At 47.9% G+C, this 22,511-nt stretch overlaps 1 protein-coding gene across 20 annotated transcripts in view; it reads right to left on the bottom strand.

Annotated features, from left to right (window-relative positions):
• Positions 1-3,812: 3,812 nt before the first annotated feature.
• Positions 3,813-22,511, bottom strand: part of DTNB (dystrobrevin beta) — a 296,683-nt gene continuing 277,984 nt past the window's right edge. For 9 of the 20 annotated variants that reach the window (XM_034952753.3, XM_034952763.3, XM_034952749.3 and 6 more), the window contains 5 exons: positions 14,744-14,903; positions 13,831-13,920; positions 10,379-10,432; positions 5,852-5,885; positions 3,813-4,119 (listed from right to left, as the gene is read on the bottom strand). In XM_034952753.3, coding sequence (XP_034808644.1) covers positions 5,881-5,885; positions 10,379-10,432; positions 13,831-13,920; positions 14,744-14,903 — 309 coding nt within the window. In that variant the 3' untranslated portion in view covers positions 3,813-4,119; positions 5,852-5,880. Of the gene's footprint in view, positions 4,120-5,851; positions 5,886-10,378; positions 10,433-12,568; positions 13,694-13,830; positions 13,921-14,743; positions 14,904-22,511 lie in introns of those variants that run through there. The other 11 variants (XM_034952759.3, XM_055108153.2, XM_034952772.3 and 8 more) reach the window with 6 other exon arrangements.

Genomic DNA, 22,511 nt, shown 5'->3' with positions numbered 1-22,511 from the left:
GGGTACAGGTGCCCTTCAGGCCGGAAGGCGGGGGGCGGGGCGGACAGCTGCCCCAGTCCTGAGTCAGGCACTGAGCCAGAGGCCTTGTTTCCCGGGCTCCAGCACAGGCTGCTCTCCTGGGGAGAACGGCAGCACCTGCGGCCTGTACCGTTTAAGCCAGGGGCCCCGCCAGGGTGTGCCCGCGGCCACGCTTGTGCTCTGAGGACTCTCTGTGCCCCTTGCCAAAATGGGGTGAGATTATCTGCCCGTGCCACTACCCCTGGCTTCAGGCCTATGAACTCTGCCTGGGAGTGTGGCCATGGCTGTAGGCCAAGCTTTGGACAGGTGTTTCTGCCACCTGGTTGAGGACTTGCTGGGGCTGACTGAGGCCATCACTGACTGCGTGGTAACGGACTCGTTTTGAGCCAGCAGTGAGCTGGGTCCCAGGGGGCTGTAAGGTCTCTGTATGTTTGCCGTGACTCTTGAACTCAAGGACACACCCCTGGGTTCCTCGGGTCCCACTCCTCCCAGTCTCCCATCCCACCCCTGAGCCCAAGGACCCATCCTTCTCAGCACCTAGAACAGACACTGAGTAGGGACCACAGCCTTTTCCTCCCCAGGGTGGCCTCACTTTGCACCCACTGTCCTGAGTCTGACGTGTTCCTAGGGCAGCCCGTTCCTCCAAGCCCACCCTTCACTATACAGTTTCGAACCCAGACCAGATTCCAACCTTAAGCTCTAAGACCCTGGAGCCAGTGAGGCCTGAAGGCCTGAGGAAGGGGCTTCGTGCCCAGCACACAGTTGGTGCCCGTGAAGCATCTGCCTGAATAAACAACAGTCCCACCTCTAGCCTGTAAGTCCCTTCTGAATCTCCTCCTTTAGCAATGACAGGCTCCATCTACTTCAGAAATACAAGGATGGCTACCTGGTGTTTTTGTCTTCAACACCTGCCTCCCAACTCCATTCCCAGCAAGTTCTAGTTCTCATGACCTCCCTTAGAGATTTTAAATTTTCAACATGAAAGCAGTCACAACCCATTCAAACTGTCACAGAACTAGTAGACTCATATTGCTTTTTGGAACTGGTGAAAGGATTTGATGCCCATTTCTTTTATGCCATGGTCCTACCCCAGCTGTCCCCCCTTGGAAGTAGGAAGCAGAGGGAAGACGGAGCCAGTGTCCTCCACCTGTTTGCAGACGCGCCTGTGCAGGAGGCAGGAGAGACTCCAAGCCCACTACCTACAGAGTCCTGGCTTCTCAAGTAAGGTTAAGTGCAGAGAAGGCACCAGAGTCCCTGGGATCTGCTACTTTAACTGGGGAGACCTGTAAGTAACATCGAATTACTAGGGTCTCTAGTAATCATTTTCCCTCTGAAAAGAATTCAATGCCCATGGGAGATGGAGCTTCCGGTAGCCTGAAGCAGCCCATCTGGGCCTGGATGTTGTTTCGTGTGGAAGATGGTATTTGTATCCTGGGGAAAGCATCTTGGTGTCCAGGCTCTGGCTGTGAGGGTTAGGTGCCTGCAACACCCCCTCTCCCCTGTCATCCCTCCTGAGCCAGGCAGGCCTTCAGCACTCCCTACCACTGAGACTATAGACTGAGAAGTAACCCCGTCGCTGGGCCTCCATGATGTCGGTCTTCTGTACCTTACAGGCCTTGCCTCAGTGCTGCCCACCTTCATGTCTGGGAGAGTCTTCATTGATTGCTGGGGACCAAAACCAACTTAGACTAGGGATCCCAGTTCCAGCACCCATGCCCAGGGCCCTTTCTTCCTTTAAAATAGACGGCTGACTCTGGCCCTTCTTCACTGATGGGCGATGGCTTCCTGCACTGCTTTGTTTTCTTCTTCATCCAAGTGTTGTCCTGTGAATCTCAGAGTGTGGTCTTTGGACCAACGGCACCACCGTCACCTGTGAGCTTGTTGACTGCAAATTCTCTGGTTCTACCCAAGACCTGCTGAATCCGAGACTCTGGAGGCATGGCCATGCTATCTGTATTTTAACAAGCCCTCCAGGGGATTCACGGGCATGCTTAAGTCTGAGAACCACTGGTGCAGTATATTACCTAGGAGCCCTGAGTAGGACACCTCATTTAGTTTTCTGATCCACACAAGGAGAACCCCTCCGGGCGCACGAGGCTTGCAGGTACAGAGTGTGTCTTCCCAAGGAAGGCAGGCTACCTACCTCCCACGTGTCCGGTATGTAACCCATCAGCTGACTCCTGACAGTGCAGAGGCCAGAGGCCAGACTGGGAATCCACCGAATGCCTCTTCATGAGCTCTTTTCTCCCAGAAGGTGCAGCAGGAATTCAGATGGCTGTAGGCATTGCCATAGCAACTGCCCCCCTCCGAAGCGCTTATGGGCTGCAGGAGCACAGTAAGCAGCCCGAAGAGGAGCACGTCTGCCAGTGGTTGAAGCCTCACCAGCAGATGAGAGGGGCTGCGAAGGGAAGAGGAAGCTCAGGGTGGCTGGGACTTATGGACAAGAACTCGGTGGAGCTGTTGCTTCCTCAAGACCCACGATGCATTTGGTAGCCCTCCCGGGGTCCTCCAGCACTGCAAAACAGCGCCAGCCCAGGCTGTGGTGCTGCACGGCAGCCTGGCTCACCCAGGAGTCAGTGATGCTGCAGTCTCTCAAAAAACCGTCTACCTAGGTTAAATTAGGCGCTCAGTGGTCACAGAGCAATTAAGATGGAAGTGCCTATCTTCCTTCCGTGATGACCACCTGTGTTCCTCGCCAGGATTGAGGAAAGGGACCCAGTTCCAAAGGTCTGACAGGGATGTGGGTCCTAAAGCAGACGCCAACAGTCATGAGGGAGCTCGGGGCTTAGGTAATGGCGGGTTTTCTAGCTCTACGAGAAATCAACCTTAGCAAGAACGGGTATCACCAGAGTGCACCCGGTACCTGAGTGCTGGCCTCAGAGCTGAAAACACAGAGAGTCAGCAGGGGCTTGGGCAGAGAAGAGGGCCCCACGCCCTTGGAAACAGGGAACCCTGCTTGCCTGAAGAGCCAGAGAGGGGCCACGGTGAGCGCAACTCCGTGGAAAGCTCGTGGGGACACAGTGCCAACCAATGGGAAGATGAGCTATGGGGGAGAAGAGACAGAGAGGAAAGGATGGAAGGTGTGAACACCCACCCCTTCTGTTTTACCCTGACTGGGCCTTGGCAGGCTTCCCTGGGACTCCATCCGTGTGCGGCCAGTTGATCCCACCGTCTCTGCACAGACCTCCTCAAAGCCAAGGGCAGGGGTCTGCAGAGGTGGGTGAGGGATGCTGGGGAGCCAGCTGTGGGGCTTCTCGCTTCATTACAGTCACTGCCCTTTATAAATATTTATAGCAGTTCTTCTGCTAAAAATAACATCCTGGAGCCCAGGGAGGAGGAAAAAATAAATGAAAATCACCGGGAACGGGACTTGATCACGTGTGCCCGAGCCCAATCGACCCCTAAGGCGAGAGGCTGCGAGCAGCGCCCCCGGCGGCGCGCCCCCTGGCGGCCACGGAGTCCGCGGCGCAGAGACCCTCCCGCCCTCTCCGAGCCTCAGCCCGGCTGCGGCGCGCGGCTGGGTCTCCGCCCCTCCCTCCCGGGCTGCAGGCGGCGGCATCACACGGGGCGGGCGGAAGCCTAACCAGTGTGAGACTATTTTTAGCACCGTGGCCAGGGTGTGAATGTCTACAGAGCCGAGCAAGGCCTGACGCTTTCTTTGCACGCTGGAAGAAACCTGTTGGTTTTTAAAGGTCAAAGATAAGGAAACTTGTGCCCCCACGTTCAGGAGCACCCCACGTGCTGGCCAGACGCCAGGAAGTGTTTCATCAGGTCACAAACACACAAGAGCTTGGTGCTTTTTCTTTTCTCTTTTCAACCTCCAAGTGAATTCCTGATGCGGAGATGAGACCATGCCCTGAGGGGAGTGATGAAGGTGCTAGTACATGCAGGGCTGTGCAGGGGGAGGCCCACCAGCTGTGCTACGCAGCCCCTCCCCGCTTCCCACCGGCTCTGGCTCCCCTCTCCCTGGCGGGTGGAGTGACGTCTGGCAGCCTGCAAGCCTGGTCCAGGTGTGCGGTGGAAAGATGGAGAGGAATGTGCCTCTGGGGGAAGACCTTGCCTTCGCCATGTCGGCGCCAGCTTGCTCCTCGTCCTCTGTGCCTGCGCAAGACACACTCACCGTTAGTCACGGGCACTGTTGAGGGTTCAGGACAAAAGCTGCTAACATCTACTGTGAACAGGAGGCCCTGCAGGGAGGGGCTGCTAGGATGCTGGGCGCCTTTCAAGCGTTGGGCTGAGGGTGGTACCTAGGGTCCTCTGCCATCATTCCTAAGGGTCAGGAAGTGTTTCCGTGGAAGAAAGAATTGGGTTCACAATGCAAGGTTTGAATGGGGTGATTTCTTGGGGAGAATTGTGGCCCAGGAGAAGGGCAGGGAGGACTGAGGTGTGCCGATGAATACTAAGAGGAAAGGGAGGAAGCCTCAGCCCCCGGCCAGCAGAGCGCAGGCCTGGGCATCCATGAATCCGCGGCACCCAAGTTTTATACTTTTAGTTTAACTCTCGGCTGTTGGTGTTTCTCATCACCCCTGATGTGGGTCAGAGAGGGCAGGATTAGGAGGCAGAAGACCCGGCTCCAATTCTGCTTCTGGCATGGAGCTTCTGGTGTGGGGCTTTGGTTTCCTCCATGTGCAACAAGGCGGTGGGGGCACATGGCTCTGCCACGTTCCCTTGCACCCCAGTTCCTTCTGCCCCGGGGAGAGAGGGGCTCTGGCAGGCTCCTGCAGGGCGAGTCAGTTCCTGATTTCCCTCCTCGGCTGCCACGGCCTAGGCTTGCTTGGGAAAGGGCCTTGCCTGAATGTGCACAGTGAGTTTAGGGAGAAGCCTCTCCCCAAGCCCCTGGGGCGCTGTGATTTCCAGGGCAGCGAGAGAATGTGCGTGGCCCAGGTGCTGCCCACTCCTCAGCTCGCACAATCCAGAGTCAGCGCAGGCCGAGGCTGCAGGGGCCCCGGGGGAGCGGGCAGAGGCCTTCAATGGCCTGGCGCGGTTGGGCAGAGAGGGCCAGAGGCTATTCCAGGATGACACGACTTGGGAGGGTCTGAAAAAACCCCTTTTCTGGATTGTGCGGCTAGGGCCCTGACTTTTTTATTCGAGGAAGATGCCTAATTTTTAAATATAAGAAGTGGGGGGGTGGGGGGGGAGGGAAGACAAGATTTTAAAATGGAGAAGTCTGATATCTTGGCGCTGGGACTAGAAAGAGTTAAGGTGTTGAGCTGGAAAATGGGAATGACTAATTCCTAAAGGCAATGAGCATCTGCCACTGGAGCAGTCCATACTTTTCTGCATTGCTTCTTCAGGAAGTGAGAAGGTGCAGCTTGGCCGGGCACCATGGGAAGCGGCTTGGTCAGCTCTGTAGTCAGTGTGATCCTGCATGAATCACATGTCTGTGGGTCAGGGACTGTGATTCGGTGCAGTGCTGGGTGACAGAATCCAGGGACGCACTGGCTGTGGTTTGGATCCCAGGAAGGAAGTGGGCAGTGGCTGTGGGAAAGGAGCATGGGAGGCAGTGCTCCCCAGGGAGGTGGTCTTGCTCAGCATGCCCTGTTTCAGCCAGCAGCGTTGGGTCTGCCAATGCCATCCCAACACAGAGGACACCAGGCCATGCCCAAGGACCAGGCCTGCAGACAGTGCTGTGCAAGACAGGACACAGCCTAGAAACAGGGCAAGGAGGGCACATGGCTGGGGTGGGCAAAGGGAAGGGACAGTTGGGCTCTTGCATCTTCACCTGTTAGGACTGCCCTGGCTAGGGACCTGTGACTGCAGGAAGGGAGGGGAAGGGAAGATGCTGAGGAAGGAGGGAGGGGCCGTGGGGAGGCAGAGGACTCTTTGTACTCACCTGAGCTTCCTCTGTGTCCGGCTCCTCTGCTAACCTGTGGCAGCACGGGCAGAAACAACACACTGAGGTCACGGCCAGGTCTTCTCATGCCCCAGACTATCTCAAAGGGGCTTCCCTGACCAACCCACCCCAGGGGCTTCCTTGCTTCTCCTGTTACTCGTTTGTTGACTTTTCCCGCCCAGGTATGACAGTAGGGTAGAGTCATACTTTCTACCACTGTAGCCAACCCGAGGCAGCCATGGAGACAGATGCTTCTCAGGAGAAGGAAAGTCATTAAAAAATGGAATCAAAGCTCCTTAAATCCAGGGAGCAGTTACATGAGGGGGGCAAAGCCCACTCAGCTCTGAAAGTTCCCCAAGGGAACATGACTGCGCCTTGAGTGAGGGCGGTCCCCCTCCTGCAGATGGTCTGCTTTGAAAAGCCCTGCGCTTGCTCACCCGAGGCTCGAGCACTGCCTGGCCCCTCCTGAGCCTGTTCTGTTCTCTGAGGGCCATTGCTGTCCAGCCTTGCACCAGGGCTCTTTATGGATGCAAACTGGATTTACAGCCCCCACACCGGGATGGCAGGGTATGGGAGGGGAGATTGTGAAGGACACAGGAGCATAACATGAGGCTGTGGAGGGTGGAGATGATGTACTATGGGGGAAGGTGTGTTAGTCTGTGCTTCTTCTACGTGTCTTGGTTACACTTCTCTTGAGGAGATGCAGAGGAGGAAGGGTACCCCGATGGAGCAGAAGCATTCCCCAGGATGCAGCCAGCCAGCCAGGGGCGAACAGGGAGAGGCGTGAGGCAGGGGTGAATATGGCAGGGAAGTTCAGCTTGGTCTAGATTCTTCAAAAGTTCCATTTGACTCTCACAGTTTCCTTATCGAGCAGACTATGTTTGCCTGATGGTGCTGACCAAATTCTGTTTATATTACGTCAGTATGGTTTCAACCCCAAAGAAGCAAATATACTCTCTCTCTTTACGGTTGACAGTTACAGATCTCTGGTGTCCAGGTGACTGCAGTTAGTCCTAGGTCTGTAAAATCTCAGGCCTAGCTCATGGCAGAGAATCAGGAGGTCCACCCATAAAAACACTTAGTCTTATAAAAATGCCCATGTATGAGCTACATTGTAGTTTCAGGGACATATCCTAGGACCTATATAATGTGGAGAGCCAAACATAAAAAACTCTACCATCTCTCACCCCAACTCTTAACACTCTTGGCCTTAGGGATGACACCAGAAAGTCACATACGTAAAAATTCAGGCATTCCCACAAAAAGATTTCACATAGACATACAGACATTCTGGTATATGCATTGAAAGACAGACAAGGAGCTCTAAGGGCAAGAGGCACAGAAAGACAGAAGAGATGCAGACAGGGCAGTGCAGGTGTAAAGACAGCGCCCTGGGGCCTGGAGTGCCGGGAAAGGGAAACCCAGTCTGATGCGAACAGGGCAGTGCACGTGCAGAGACAGTGCCCTGGGGCCTGGAGGCCCGGGCGAGGGAAACCCAGTCTGATGTGGACAGTGGAGTGCAGGTGCAAAGACAGCACCTTGGGACCTGGAGGCCCGGGCGAGGGAAACCCAGTTTGATGTGGACAGGGGAGTGCAGGTGCAGAGACAGCACCCTGGGGCCTGGAGGGCTGGGCAAGGGAAACCCAGTCCGATTCCCATGTGAGGCATGGCCCACACTCAGACTCGAACCAGGATAAGGGCTAGAGTTCGTGGCCAGGGCAAGGCCTCAGTGGCTGGGGCAGTCCTAGGTTTGCTTTGGTGGAGTGAAAAGGACTGAGGAGAGGCCATGGGAAAAAGCTACTGGGGAAGGGAGGGGCAGGTGAAGGGAGGCCAGAGATGCAGCTGTTATGTCTTCAGCCAGGAACATTCCACATGAATGCTAGGATTTGGTTGGCATGTGCATGTGCGTGTGTGTGTGTGTGCGTGTTTGCAGCATGTGTTTACACCAGTGTAAATTTATCTGTGTATCTCTTCACCTTTTGCCCTCCTGCCTTCTTTCTTGTCTGTGTGGGTAAGTCAATTGTTTCTACATTTCTATGAAGCATTCCTGGATGTCTGAAACACTACTGCTCTCTAATGTGACCTTTTATTTTTATTTTTTAGATAGGGCTTTGCTCTGTTATCCAGGCTGGAATGCAGTGGCGTGACTATAGCTCACTGCAGCCTTAAACTCCTGGGCTCAAGCAGTCCTCCTGCCTCTGCCTCCAAAGCAGCTGGGACTACAGGTGTGCACTACCACATCCGGCTAATTTATTTTTTGTAGAGATGGGGTCTTGCTATGTTGCCTATGCTGGTCTGAAACTCCTGGCATCAAGTGATCCCCCTGCCTCAGCCTCCTAAAGTGCTGGGATTACAGGTGTAAGCCACCATGCCCAGCCTAGTCTGACCTTTTGGCGTCCGTGCCACATATGTCATTCTCATCAACTCATTGGCGCTGCTGTCCACTTCCTCCCAGGCCTAGCTCAGACTCACTAGACGATTTCAGAATCTGCAGAATCTTCTTCCTCTTCTCCCAGTTTCTTCCTCAGCAATTTCAGGGTCCTTGCTGACAAATTCCTTGCCCCGTGAGACTCCAAAGACAACCCTGTCTTAGCCACTCCAGCCCCTATGGGCCAAGAATGCTCCAGACCCACTGTCCTGTAGGTTTCCCTTTCTTGTCACAGCTTCCTTACCTGTATCTCCCACTTGGCTTCTACCCTTCCTTAAGGAAGACCACTCCACTTCCCTTAGTCTACCAGTTCAGCTCAGACTAAACCATGGGCATTGGAGTTGAACTCAGGCTGTGCCATTTATCAGCTGGCAGGTTCTTTCACTCCCCCGAGCCTTGTTCAGAATTCCTCCCTGGGAGGGCTGCTGCTGGCTCCTCCTCATGCTTCCTGCTCTCCCTACCTTCACCTCCTTGGGGTGACCAACCATTGCATTTCTCTCCCCGATAAGGTACTCTCTATCTCATCACCCCATTTATTTCCTTTGATTTGTTCATTTATTGACCTCCTACTAAGCACCAGGCACTGGAACACGACATGAACAAAACAGACTAAAATCTCTGCCTTGAGGAGCTGATGTTTAGGAGGAATCCAGCAACTAACACATTAATGCACAACAGAAAGAACAGCTCACCCTCAAATGTCCAAAGAAAATTTTGTTTTCTGTTCAGTATAACATAGAAGGATGAAGATTAAGAGCATGAAGTTTGGAGTCAGAAAGACCCAGTTCTCTGCCTTTTTTTTTTGAGACAGAGTCCCTCTTTGTTGCCCAGGCTGAAGTGCAGTTGCGTGATCTTGGCTCACTGCAACCTCTGCCTCCTGAGTTCAAGGGATTCTCCTGCTTCAGCCTCCCGAGTAGCTGCGACTACAGGCATGCACCACCACACCTGGCTTATTTTTGTATTTTTAGTAGAGACAGGGTTTCACCATGTTGGCCAGGCTGCTCTCGAATTCCTGGCCTCAAGTGATCCGCCCACCTCGGCCTTCCAAAGTGCTGGGATTACAGGCGTGAGCCACCACGCCTGGCCTAATCTCTGCCATTTAACAGCTACATGAACAACATCTCTCTGAGCCTATTTCCTCATGGGTAAAATGGGGATATTCGAATCTGTCTCACAGTGTTAAGGATTAGATGAGATCATCATACGTGAAAATCATTCCCTGCAGCTCTTCCCAGATGTCATGTGTTAAGCAGGTTCGATATATAATGAAACTAGGAAGGCACTACTGTCCTTTGCTGACACCTTCCCTTCTTGGTTTTATTCTTCCATGAAGCCACAAAACCATTTGACTATTCTAGTCCACAATAATCTCTTCCTTTTCAGAAACCCTTATTATACTTATATGCTGAAAGTTTTATGATTAGCTTTTTCTGCCACTTCATTTGATCTCCTATTTATTTTGCATTTTTGGTCTTTTTTTTTTTTTTTTTTTTTTGGAGATGGAGTTTCACTCTTGTTGCCCAGGATGGAGTGCAGTGGCGTGATCTCGGCTCACTGCAATCTCTGCCTCCCAGGTTCAAGTGATTCTCCTGCCTCATTCTCCCCAAGTAGCTGGGACTACAGGCGCCTGCCACCACACCTGGCTAATTTTTTGTATTTTTAGTAGAGATGAGGTTTCACTATGTTGGCCAGCCTGCTGGTCTTGAACTCCTGACCTTGTGATCCACCCGCCTCAGCCTCCCAAAGTGCTGGGATTACAGGCGTGAGCCACCGCACCTGGCCTGGTCTTGCTTTCTTAACCAGATCATAAACTTCTCCAGTCAAAGGGTCATCTTTTGTGTTCTACTTGTATCTACTTCCTGTATCCCAACTACCTATCCCAGGATCAGGAAATGAGGAAGCTCTTGGTGATCGACTGACCTTGCCACCTGGAAGGTAAAACCTGACTGTCAGATGGGAAAAGTAGGTACAGGGACCTCGGGTCCGAAAGCTCTGGGAAAGGTGGTGGCAGGGAGGAATGCAGAAACAAAGTGGGGGGCGGCTGATCCATGAGCTCGGGCTCCCCATTTAAACGAGCAGTCCTGCTGAGCTGCCTTTACCTCTGTCTTTCCCATTCTGCATCTTCTCTTCTTCTTCCTCTGCACCTTCCTCTGCTGTGAAAACAAGTCCAAGGAGGCCAGTGACCCTTCGGCACAGGACAAGTACAGAAGGAGGGTGAACAAAGCAACTGCTGAGGCTTGGGAGGAAACTCTAGCTAACAGCTCCTGGCTGCAGGCCTCTGAGGGTGCTTCAGCTCACAGTCTGCACTTGTGCGGCCCACGCCCCAGCACTGCTGAATAGGAGCCCGTAAGACCACAGCCCAAAGGGAGCAGTGCAGTCACATCGCTCACTTTCCTGACCAGGGCTGGGGGCGTGCAGTGTGGGGTTGCGTGCCTCTGTTCTATGCCTGTCTGCCCTCAGGTGGTGATGACCAGGGAGACATCTAATGTCTTGCATTCAGGTTTAAGAAAGTGACCATACAATATATGGTGGGGGAATACCTAGATTAACACGGGGTTCTGTTAAAAAAAAAAATCCGTATGTTTTAGCTGATGATAAACTTAAAATGACCGCACAGTGCAAAGTGGCTATGTGGGAAGCGCTAATGCTGTCTAAGGTGCTTTTCCAGGGGACACTCAAGAGGGTCACAGATGCCTTGTGCTCTGCAGGGACAAGATCCCCTGTGATGGAGAGCAGGGTGCTGGGCCCTGGGCATGTACTTTGAATAGGAGCCTTGGAAAATGGCCACATCCTGGTATGGTCAAGCAGGCTGGTAAGAGAAAACCATGTCACGTTTGGAAAGGTTGAAGGAATTGGGTGTAGCAGTCTACAGAGGAGAAAACTAGGAAGGGTTGTCATTTGCCATCCAACCCGTGAAAGGCGAGCCTGCAGAGGAGGGACTGAGCTTATCCTGGGTAGCTTTAGAGGACAGGGATAAATCAGTTACAGAAAGTGAGATTTTGGCTCCCCACTGAGGAAGAAGTTCCCAGTGATTAGAGTTGGTCATGAATGAGCTCGCTGGAAATATTCAGAGGACTGTTTTATTGGGTGGCAAGTTGGATTAAATGACTTCTAACATCCTTTACAATTTTTTTCTTTTCTTTTCTTTTCTTTTTTTTGAGATGGAGTTTTGCTTTTGTTGCCCAGGCTGGACTACAGCGGCGCAATCTTGGCTCACTGCAATCTCTGCATCCCCGGTTCAAGCGATTCTCCTGCCTCAGCCTCCCAAGTAGCTGGGATTACAGGCATGCACCGCCATGCCAGGCTAATTTTGTATTTTTAGTAGAGACGGGGTTTCACCATGTTGGTCAGGTTGGTCTCGAACTCCTGACCTTAGGTGATCCACCTGCCTCAGCCTCCCAAAGTGCTGGGATTACAGGTGTGAGCCACTGTGCCTGTGGCCTTGATCCTTTCCAATTCTAGAATTCGATTATCTGTGAAAAAACTTTATAAAGATGAGGACTACAAGCTATGTATATACAGTATGTATACACTGTATAGAATATATGTAAAGATAATCTGAGTATGTCCTCTCATTGGAACAAAAACCTGTCAAGTCACTGTCAAGGAGACAGTAAAAACGTGTTGGTGATGGGTGAAGCTATTCCATTCACTGAGAAATTGGCACCCTCACATGTAAAGGGAGTTTATGTCTGCATGTTAGAGGGATACCGTGCCATGTGTGGCTTTGGTCCACGTCTACCTACAGGCTTCAGTGACTGAGAGGACAGCATCAGGGAAAGGGGCCTCTGGGACTCTGGGTTTGATATCTTGTCCTGGAGGGGAGTAAGATCTCTGGCTTAATGCTCTGAAGACCCAGGTTCTAGAACCAGCTTTCCCCCTTCAAGCTGCACGACCTTAGGCAGACCACTTTTCTGATAAGCACAGGCTACATCTCTAAAGTAAGGGACTGGACAATGTGCTCTCTAAGGCACCTTCCAAATTACATTACATAATTTTGTTGAAACCATCCTTTCTTACTATGAGACACTGCTGAGGATTCCTATAAACTTTACATTTTTGTGAAGCTATTCGGTCTCTATGTGCTTTCCACTTAATGGTATTTAATGACCTCTCACCCTAGCACGATGAACGCAGAAGCCACTTATTTTGCATAAACTCTAATAAGTGGCCATGAAGTACAAGTGTAGTTAATTCCCATGGCCCGAAATTCTCTGAGAAATTTCCTCTAGAAGTGGGATTTCTGACATCTGTGGGGAGCTGCATTAGGGAAAGCGCCTTCTAATCACCTGTGAGGTCATCCTGAAGGCTGTTGCCTCTTCTGTTTATGTGTACAGAGCGGGGCCGTGCTTCTGATGGGGGTTGAGAAACAGTGCTAGAATGGAGAGGGTGGCACCATCAAACAAGAGAGGCAGCGTCTGACCTTAACTGACTGGAAAGATGAAGCTGGGCTATACACTCACTTTGGTCTGTATGAAAACAGGCAGACTTGAGAGCAGAGCTGGGGGCTCTGTCCAGTCCCATGACAACCCTAAACATGTGAGCTTTCTCCTACGAAGGGCTGAAAAATACCCAAGGCTTGCCTTCCCTAAGAGTGTTTGAATAAGTGTATGTGTTTGAATGGTCCGTGGAAAAACTGCTTTATCTTTTTATTTAATAATCCTGTTAAGCTACTTCAAGGTATTTAAAAGCACTACATTAGGTGGAAAGAAACAAAAGAGAGCCATCAGTGTGAGTGACCTACAGCACTTAGGGAGGGAACCCATTAGTTTAACACAAAACATGGAGACCCCACCGCTGTGAAATCGTTAGTGACTCTCTGGCCCCTAAGTAACTGGTAGAGTCATGGGGATTCCTGGAGATAGGAGGATACGTGAATGGCCTTTTATTTTCTCTCTCTTTCCTGGGTTTTATGTAAGGTGAAATGCCACAAGGTAAAGGTCTTTGGGAAGTCACTGAATTGGTGAGGTGATGCAGAGACTGAGAAAGAAGTCACAGATGAGCTGAACACAAGGAGCAGAAGAGGCGACAGACTCAGCTCATGAACTTCAGGTGAAATCAGAGCCTGGTCACGGACAAAAGGAGGGAATAGGTTTCAAAAACAAATCAAACAGGAGAGAGCAGAAAGGCAGCAGGGGAAGGTCCAGAGCTTTCCTGGCTGATTCCGCTCCAGACCTCCAGGGAAGTTTCAGAATGAGGTGGTCGGTCAGGCCTAGGGAGAGAGCGGCTGTGGACAAAGTACAGATGGAAGACGAGGTAAGTGAGGAAGGGGCCTGCCTGCACTGAAAGGTCTGAATTTCTCTACATTCAGCTTGCTCCACAAGATGCACTCCTGAGATAGGCCTGAATGTGAAACCGCCCCTACGCGATCCTGTGTGACAGAGGCTCTCTGGGTGGAGACATCCAGTGTGTTCCTAGAAGGCAAAGTTAGGTGATGAAATGGGGTGGTGCGAGCTGGGTGGTGAGGTTCTGCCGGCGCTGGCAAGGAAGTGAGAAGGGCGCGGGCAAGGCAGGGGTGGCCGGGAAGCTGGCCGGGAGCTCTGGGTTTCACCTGAATGCAGCTCCTTCACCAGGGATGACATGGTGTTGGTGATGGAGTCAGCTGCCACCAGCAGGTCATTGCGGAGGTTTCTCCTCGTACCTGAGGAGAGGCAGAGCAGATGGGGATGCCAGGGTGGGTGAGCATGGAGAAGAGACGGCTGAGCAAATGCCTCAGTTCTGCCAGGCCCGAGAACACAGGTGTGGAATACCTAAGGGGAGATGGGGCCACAGCGGCTCCACCCATTCCCAGGCACACCGGGGGCAGGAGGCACCAGCCCACTGGTCCCTCTCCCTCTGCCCTCTCTACCTAGGGAGCAGCATCCTGTCAACTCCACGCTTTGCCGCCGCCACACAATCCAGAGCTGGGTTCCAGAATAAGCATTCCACCGAGGTCTTCCTCAGCCTTGTGGGGGTGGGGCTGTACTCTCCACAACCACCACTACCACCTCCCCTTCTCACCTCCAGCCCCAGCAGGACTTCCCTCTGAATCCCCACCCAACTACTTAATACTGCTGGTCACCAGCAACTCCGATGACTGTGGCAATGGCGTGCGCACTGTGCTTTCAGCACAGTCCCAGTTACAGTGCCTGTTACAGCCCCTTCTAGGCCAGGGAATTATTCCATCCAATTCCTCTGGAGGAGACAAAGCCCAAAGGACAAAGCACTTCCAATAACCCAGAAAAAAGGGCAGAGAACCCCAGGAGGCCTGTTCTTGGCACACATAGGAAGCCTGCAGCCCTCCCGCTGGAGACCAGCCCGTCTCATGAGAAGGAGCCAGCACCTGACTTATTTACACTGTCTGTCAAAATCTGATCATTCCAAGCAAAGAGCACAAAACAGAAATGGAAAAAACCGCAGCAGGAATCTTGTCCGTGTTTGCAGATCCCTTCAGCTCCCCGCCGAACTCTGCTCCAGAAACTCACCTTGTGCGAAGGCCTCCTGCACGTCTCCCCCGACTCCGCTCAGCGAGTCCTGCGGACAGTGGGTGGGGGTGGAGCCGGCAGACGTGGAGCGCACTGGCATGGGCATCGGCCGGCCGCCTCCATGGGTGGGCGATGTATGTGGTGACCCTGTGGCCTGAGCCTGGAGATTCAAAGACAGAAAATACATTATCTCAAGTACCTGACCTCTTTGAGGAAGGAAGAAAGTACTTTTTCTCCATCAACCAGAGCCAGCCAGTGGGCCTCAGTTCAGTGGTACAAGATTATACTTGAAAGGAAGGAGTTAGGTTGCCTCCAAGACTGGAGAGAGGAAGAAAAGGAAAAAAGGAAGGGGGCGTGCAGGGCAGAGAGAGAGAACATCATAAGAACAAGACCAAGAATGGGAGGGAAAGAAGAGGCTGGCACAGAGTGGTGGAGGACTCTCGGGCAGACAGAGTGAGCTGCGTAGCTGGGCCAGGGCTCTAGAAGGGCTTGGCTTGCAGGGCAGGAAGTAACATGCAAACAGCTTTCATTTTGTTTGCAAACACATTCATGTACATGTTCTCATTTGGACCCCGCCCCCCGCTGCTGCCGGCAACCTGTGAGTGGAAAGGACATACGTGTGTGTGTGTGTGTGTGTGCGCGTGTGTGTGTATGTATATATTTATATACGTATATATCTTTTTTGGAGACAGAGTCTTGCTTTGTTGCCCAGGTGGAGTGCAGTGGCGCGATCTCAGCTCACTGTAACCTCCGCCTCCCAGGTTCAAGAGATTCTCCTGCTTCAGCCTCCCGAGTAGCTGGGACTACAGGTGTGCGCCACCACGCTGGGCTAATTTTTTGTATTTTTAGTAGATACGGGGTTTCAACATGTTGCCCAGGTTGGTCTTTAACTCCTGAGCTCATGCAATCTGCTCGCCTTCGCCTCCCAAAGTGCTAGGATTACAGGTGTGAGTCACCATACCAAGCCAGGGTATATATTTTCATGTCCATTTTATAGAAGAAGAAGAATGGAAAGAGACGTTGTGTCAGGCCACACAGCTTGCCAGTGGGAGGCATGGGAACAACCCCTTGACTCCAAGGGTGGCAGTGTGCACTCTGCAGGTTGTGACCCCACTCCCCCCAGGGCATGCTCTGAGCATGTGGGGAGCTCGGCTGCAGGCTGCAAGCGGGGCCATGGGGCCAGTCATGCCACATGCACTGCACATATACAGCAAGGCTGTCCGGGGCCACCCCGCGGGGACGAGGTGAGAAAGGACACATGGTAAACAGAAACCAAGCTTTCCTTGGGAGGCCCTGGTATAGTTGTGGAGAAAGTTTGGAGCAATGGGATAAAATAAATAAAAGGAGAAAACTAATCAAGGCCCGCTCACTGAGATGTGGGCTCTGTAGCTCTTCAGCACAACGGGAACTGAGTGTGGAAGGTGGACTAGGGTTTTCTGTGGAAGCAAAACTGGAAAAAATAGAAGCCAAAGTGTGACAGTGAATTCAAATGAAGACAGTTATCCTTCTTCTAGCTTTCTCAGCTAGAAACCCCATATACAAACAGAATTGGCCCTGAACAGGTGGACAGGCTGGACGCACGACACCCCACCGCAGTGCTTCAACCGTGTGGCCACCAAACTCAACAGAAATGGATTGTTTTCTGTGGTTCTTACTTTGAATCATTTGTGTGTGTGTGTGTGTGTGTATTTTGAGAAGTTAAAAAAAAATACAGAAAACTAAAAAGTACAACATAATTAACCACCCCAAATTGGTAACTTCATATTGTGTCAAATGTATTTCAACCTAAAAATATTGCAGAAAAATTTGCAATATTTTTGTCCACCAGTTATTTCCTGTTCCAGTTCTTTCCTCTCCTCCCTTCAGAGGCAACCCCTATCAAAATTTTGCTGTGAAACTTTTAACCTATATGTGCATGTATAGCTATGAATAATAAATGGTATTTCATGCTTTTAAATTTTGCATGAATGGTATTGTACTGCTCATATCACTTTGCAATTTGCTTTAATCACTTAGCATGCTTTCTGAGATCTTTCCATGATACAAATAAATATGAACTAAATCAAAATGGATCATAGTAACTATAAGAGCTAAAACTAAAATGGATCATAGTAACTATAAGGGCTAAAACTATAAAATTTCTCTAAGAAAACACCCAAACCATGATATGTAAAAACAAAACAAAACAGATAAACTGGCTTTCATTGAAATTTTAAACTTTTTCTTTTCTTTTTCGTCTTCTTTTTTTTTTTTTTTTGAGATGGAGTTTCACTCTTTCACCCAGGCTGGAGTGAAGTGGTGCGATTTTGGCTCAGTGCAACCTCCGTCCCCTGGGTTCAACCAATTCTCCTGCCTCAGCCTCCAAAGTAGATGGGATTACAGGTGCGTGCGTGCCACCATGCCTGGCTTTTCTTATATTTTTAGTAGAGATGGGGTTTCGCCATCTTGGCCAGGCTGGCCTCAAACTCCTGACCTCAGGTGATCCACCCGCCTCGGCCTCCCAAAGTGCTAGGATTACAGGTGTGAGCCACTGAGCCCGACCAAACTTCTGCTTTTCAAAAGATATCATTAAAAAACATATGAACAAATCAATTCAGAATTAATCAATAACTTAAACATAGGAGCTGAAATTATAACATTCTTAGAGAAAACATAGGGGGAAGGCTTTATAATCTTGGATTAGGTAATGACTTTTTTTTTTTTTTGAGACGGAGTCTTGCTCTGTTGCCCAGGCTGGAGTGCAGTGGTGCAATCTCGGCTCACCATAAGCTCCGCCTCCCGGGTTCACACTATTCTCCTGCCTCAGCCTCTTGATTAGCTGGGACTACAGGTGCCCGCCACCACTCCCGGCTAATTTTTTGTATTTTTCGTAGAGATAGGGTTTCACCATGTTAGCCAGGATGGTCTCGATCTCCTGACCTCGTGATCCACCTGCCTCGGCCTCCCAAAGTGCTGGGATTACAGGTGTGAGCCACCGCGCCCGGCCTAGGCAATGACTTTTTAGATATGACATCAAAAGCCCAAGCTATGAAAGAAAAACTAGATACATTGAATATTATCAAAAGTAAAACTTTTGTGCTTTGAAGAATACCATCAAGAAAGTGAAAGTCAACCCCCAGAAAGGGAGAAAATGTTTGCAAATTATATATGATACATGATCTATATATAAAATATATAAAGAACTCTTACAACTCAATAATAAAAGGACAAATAATATTTTAAAATGGACAAAGGATCTGAATAGACATTCCTCCAAAGATATATAAATATCCAGTAAGTACATGGAAAGATGCTCAGCATTATTAGGGAAATGCAAATCAAAACTACAATGAGACACCACTGCACACCCACAAGGATGACTATAATAAAAAAGACAGGTAATAACAAGTGTTGGCAAGGATGTGGAGAAATTAGAACCCTAATATACTGCTGATAGAAATGTAAAATGGCCATAGGATAGGCCACAAAACAAGTCTCAGTAAATTTAAGAAAACCAAAATCATATCAAGCACTCTATCAGATGACATTAGAATAAAATTGGAAAGCAACTCCAAAAGGAACCCTCAAAACCATGCAAATACATGGAAATTAAATAATTTGCTCCTGAATGATGGTTGGATCAACAATGAAATCAAGATGGAAATTTAAAAATTCTTTGAACTGAATAATAGTGACAGAATCTATCAAAACCTTTGGGATACGGAAAAAGTGATGCTAAGAGGAAAGTTCATAGCATTAAATGCCTACATCAAAAAGTCTGAAAGAGCACAGACAATCTAAGGTCACACCTCACAGAACTGGAGAAACAAGAACAATCCAAGCCCAAACCCAGCAGAAGAGAAATAACGAAGATCAGAGCAGAACTAAATGAAACTGAAACACATACACACAAAACAATACAAAAGATAAATGAAACAGGCCAGGCACGGTGGCTCACGCCTGTAATCCCAGCACTTTGGGAGGCCAAGGTGGGTGGATCACTTGAGGTCAGGAGTTCGAGACCAGCCTGGGCAACATGGTGAAACCCCATCTCCACTGAAAAAAACAAAAATTAACAGGGTATGGTGGCATGCACCTGTAATCCCAGCTACTCGGGAGGCTGACGCAGGAGAATCTCTTGAACCTGGGAGGTGGAGGCTGCAGTGAGCTGAGATCACACCACTGTACACCAGCCTGGGCAATAGAGTGAGACTCCATCTCAAAAATGAATGAATGAATGAATGAATGAGTGAGTGAATGAAACCAAAAGCTGGTTCTTTCAAAAGATAAATAAAATTGATAGACCATTAGCAAGATTAACCAAGAAAAGAAGAGGGAAGATCCAAATAAGCTCAAATAGAAACGAAACGAGAGCTACTACTACTGATACCACAGAAATACAAAAGATTTAAAGTTACCATGAACACCTTTACATGCATAAACTAGAAAACCTAGAGGAAATGGATAAATTCCTGGAAATATACAATCCTCCTAGATTAAACCAGGAAGATACAGAATATCTGAATAGACCAATAACAAGCAGTGAGATTGAAATGGTAATAAAAAAAATTGCCAACAAAAAACAGTCCAGGACCAGATGGATTCACAGCTGAACTCCATCAGACATTCAAAGAAGAATTGGTACCAATCCTACTGACACTATTGCAAAAGATAGAAAAAGAGGGAATCCTGCGTAAATCATTCTACGAAGCCAGTATAACCCTAATACCAAAACCAGGGAAGGACATAACAAAACAAGAAAGCTACAGACCAATATCCCTGATGCACAAATCCTCAAAAAAAAAACTAGTGAACCAAATCCAACAGCATATCAAAAAGATAATCCACCATGATCAAGTGGGTTTCATACCAGGGACACAGGGATGGTTTAACATACCTAAGTCAATAAATGTGATATACCACATAAACAGAATTTAAAACAAAAATCACATGATCCAATAAATGCAGAAAAAGCATTAGACAAAATCCAGCATCGCTTTATGACTAAAACCCTCAGCAAAACTGGCATAGAAGGGACATACCTTAATGTAATAAAAGCCATCTATGACAAACCCAGAGCCAATATTATACTGAACAGGGAAAAGTTGAGAGCATTCCCCCTGAGCACTGGAACAAGACAAGGATGCTCACTTTCACCACTTCTATTCAACATAGTACTGGAAGTCCTAGCCAGAGCAATCAGACAAGAGAAAGAAAGAAAGGGCATCCAAATCGGTAAAGAGGAAGTCAAACTGTCACTGTTTGCTGATTATATGATTGTATACCTAGAAAATTCTAAAGACTCATCCAAAAAGCTCCTAGAACTGGTAAATGAATTCAGCAAAGTTTCAGGATACAAAATTATTGTACACAAATCAGTAGCTCTGCTATATATCAACAGCGACCAAGCTGAGAATCAAATCAAGAACTCAACCCCTTTCAGAGTACCTGCAAAAAATAAAATAAAATAAAATAAAATAAAATAAAATACTTAGGAATATACCTAACTAAGGATATGAAAGATCTCTATAAGGAAAACTATAAAACACTGCTGAAAGAAATCATAGATGACATGAACAAATGGAAACACATCCCATGCTCATGGATGGGTAGAGTCAATATTGTGAAAATAATCATACTGCCAAAAGCAATCTACAAATTCAATGCAATTCCCATCAAAATACCACCATCATTCCTCACAGAACTAGAAAAAACAATCCTTAAATTCATATGGAACCAAAAAAGAGCCCACATAGCCACAGCAAGACTAAGCAAAAAGAATAAATCTGGAGGCATCACATTACTCAACTTCAAACTATGCTATAAGGCCTCAGTCATCAAAACAGCATGGTACTGGTATAAAAATAGGCACATACACCATTGGAACACAATAGGGAACCCAGAAATAAAGCCAAATACTTACACCCAACTGATCTTTGACAAAGCAAACAAAAACAAAAAATGGGGAAAGGGCATCCTACTTAACAAATGATGCTGAGATAATTGGCAAGACACATAGAAGAATGAAACTGGATCCTCATCTCTCACCTTATACAAAAATCAACTCAGGTTGGATCAAAGGCTTAAATCTAAGACCTGAAACCATAAAGATTCTAGAAGATAACATTGGAAAAACCCTTCTAGACATTGGCTTAGGCAAAGACTCCATGACCAAGAACCCAAAAGCAAATGCAACAAACAAAGATAAATAGATGGGACTTAATTAAACTAAATAGCTGCTGCACAGCAAAAGAAATAATCAGCAGAGTTAACAAACAACCCACAGAGTGGAAGAAAATCTTCACAAACTATACATCTGACACAGGACTAATATCCAGAATCTACAAAGAAAACAAATCAGCAAGAAAAAATAATCCCATAAAAAAGTGGGCTAAGGACATGAACAGAAAATTCTCAAAAGATGGTATACAAATGGCCAACAAGTATATGGAAAAATGCTCAAATTACTAATTATCAGGGAAATGCAAATCAAAATTACAATGCAATACCACCTTACTCTTACAAGAATGGCAATAAAAAACTCAAAAAATAATAGATGTTGGTGAGAATGCAGTGAAAAAGGAACACTTTTACACTGTTGGTGGGAATGTAAACTAGTACAACTACTATGAAAAACAGTGTGGTGATTCCTTAAAGAACTAAAAGTAGATCTACCGTTTGATCCAGCAATCCCATTACTAGGTATCTACCCACAGGGAAGTAAGTCATTATACAAAAAAGATACTTGCATACGCATGTTTATAGCAGCACAATTTGCAATTGCAAAAATATGGAACCAGCCCAAATGCCCATCAATCAATGAGTGGGTAAAAAAAATGGGATAGATACACCATGGAATACTACTCAGCCATAAAAAAGAATGAAATAATGGCATTCACAGCCACCTGGATAGAATTGGAGACTATTTTTCTAAGTGAAGTAACTCAGGAATGGAAAACCAAACATTGTACATTCTCACTCATATGTGGGAGCTAAGCTATGAGGACACAAAGGCCTAAGAATGATATATTGGACTTTGGGGACTCGGGGAAAGGGTGGGGTGTGGAAAAGGATAAAAGACTACACATGGGGTACAGTGTACACTGCTTGGATGATGGGTACACCAAAATCTCAGAAATCACCGCTAACAAACTTATTCATGTAATCAAATACTACCTGTTCCCCAAAAACCTATTGAAATAAAAAAATTAAAAAATTTTAAAAAGTTTATGTATCACATAATATGTATACATAAATATATAAATCACAGTATACATATTTATAAATACATGAATACACATAAATATACCAATTAAATAATATACATGTATATTTATGTACATAAATATATAAATCATGATATATACATAAATATAAATATACATAAATATATATTTATGTATATTTAAATATTTACATACATCTCTCTAACCACATCAGCATCAGAGTTTCTAGCAATAGCAAATATTCAAAATCTATGTGACAAAATCATGATTAAACAAATTAATACATGAATAAATCATTGCAACTGATTTGTAGGTATTTCTCATGTAATTGATAAAGGTACTTTCAGTGAGCAAGGAAGCTAGATAAAAATTTATGTTGTGAAGAAAGCACTAGAGATGGAATTTGCATTCTTATTTCAGCATTTTCTTTGAGTAAATAAATTAATCCTACTGAATCTTAGTTTTCTCTTACATAATATGGAATATTATAAAAGGATTAATAGACAAGTTAAAAAATGTAGCCCAGAATTACATATAAGAAGCCGTAATTAAATATTCCCTCC

The sequence above is a fragment of the Pan paniscus genome, chromosome 12 (genome assembly GCF_029289425.2).
Source record: "Pan paniscus chromosome 12, NHGRI_mPanPan1-v2.0_pri, whole genome shotgun sequence".
NCBI lineage: Eukaryota > Metazoa > Chordata > Mammalia > Primates > Hominidae > Pan > Pan paniscus.
Note: the sequence above shows the minus strand (reverse complement) of the source record. Positions and strands in the feature narration are given on the sequence as shown.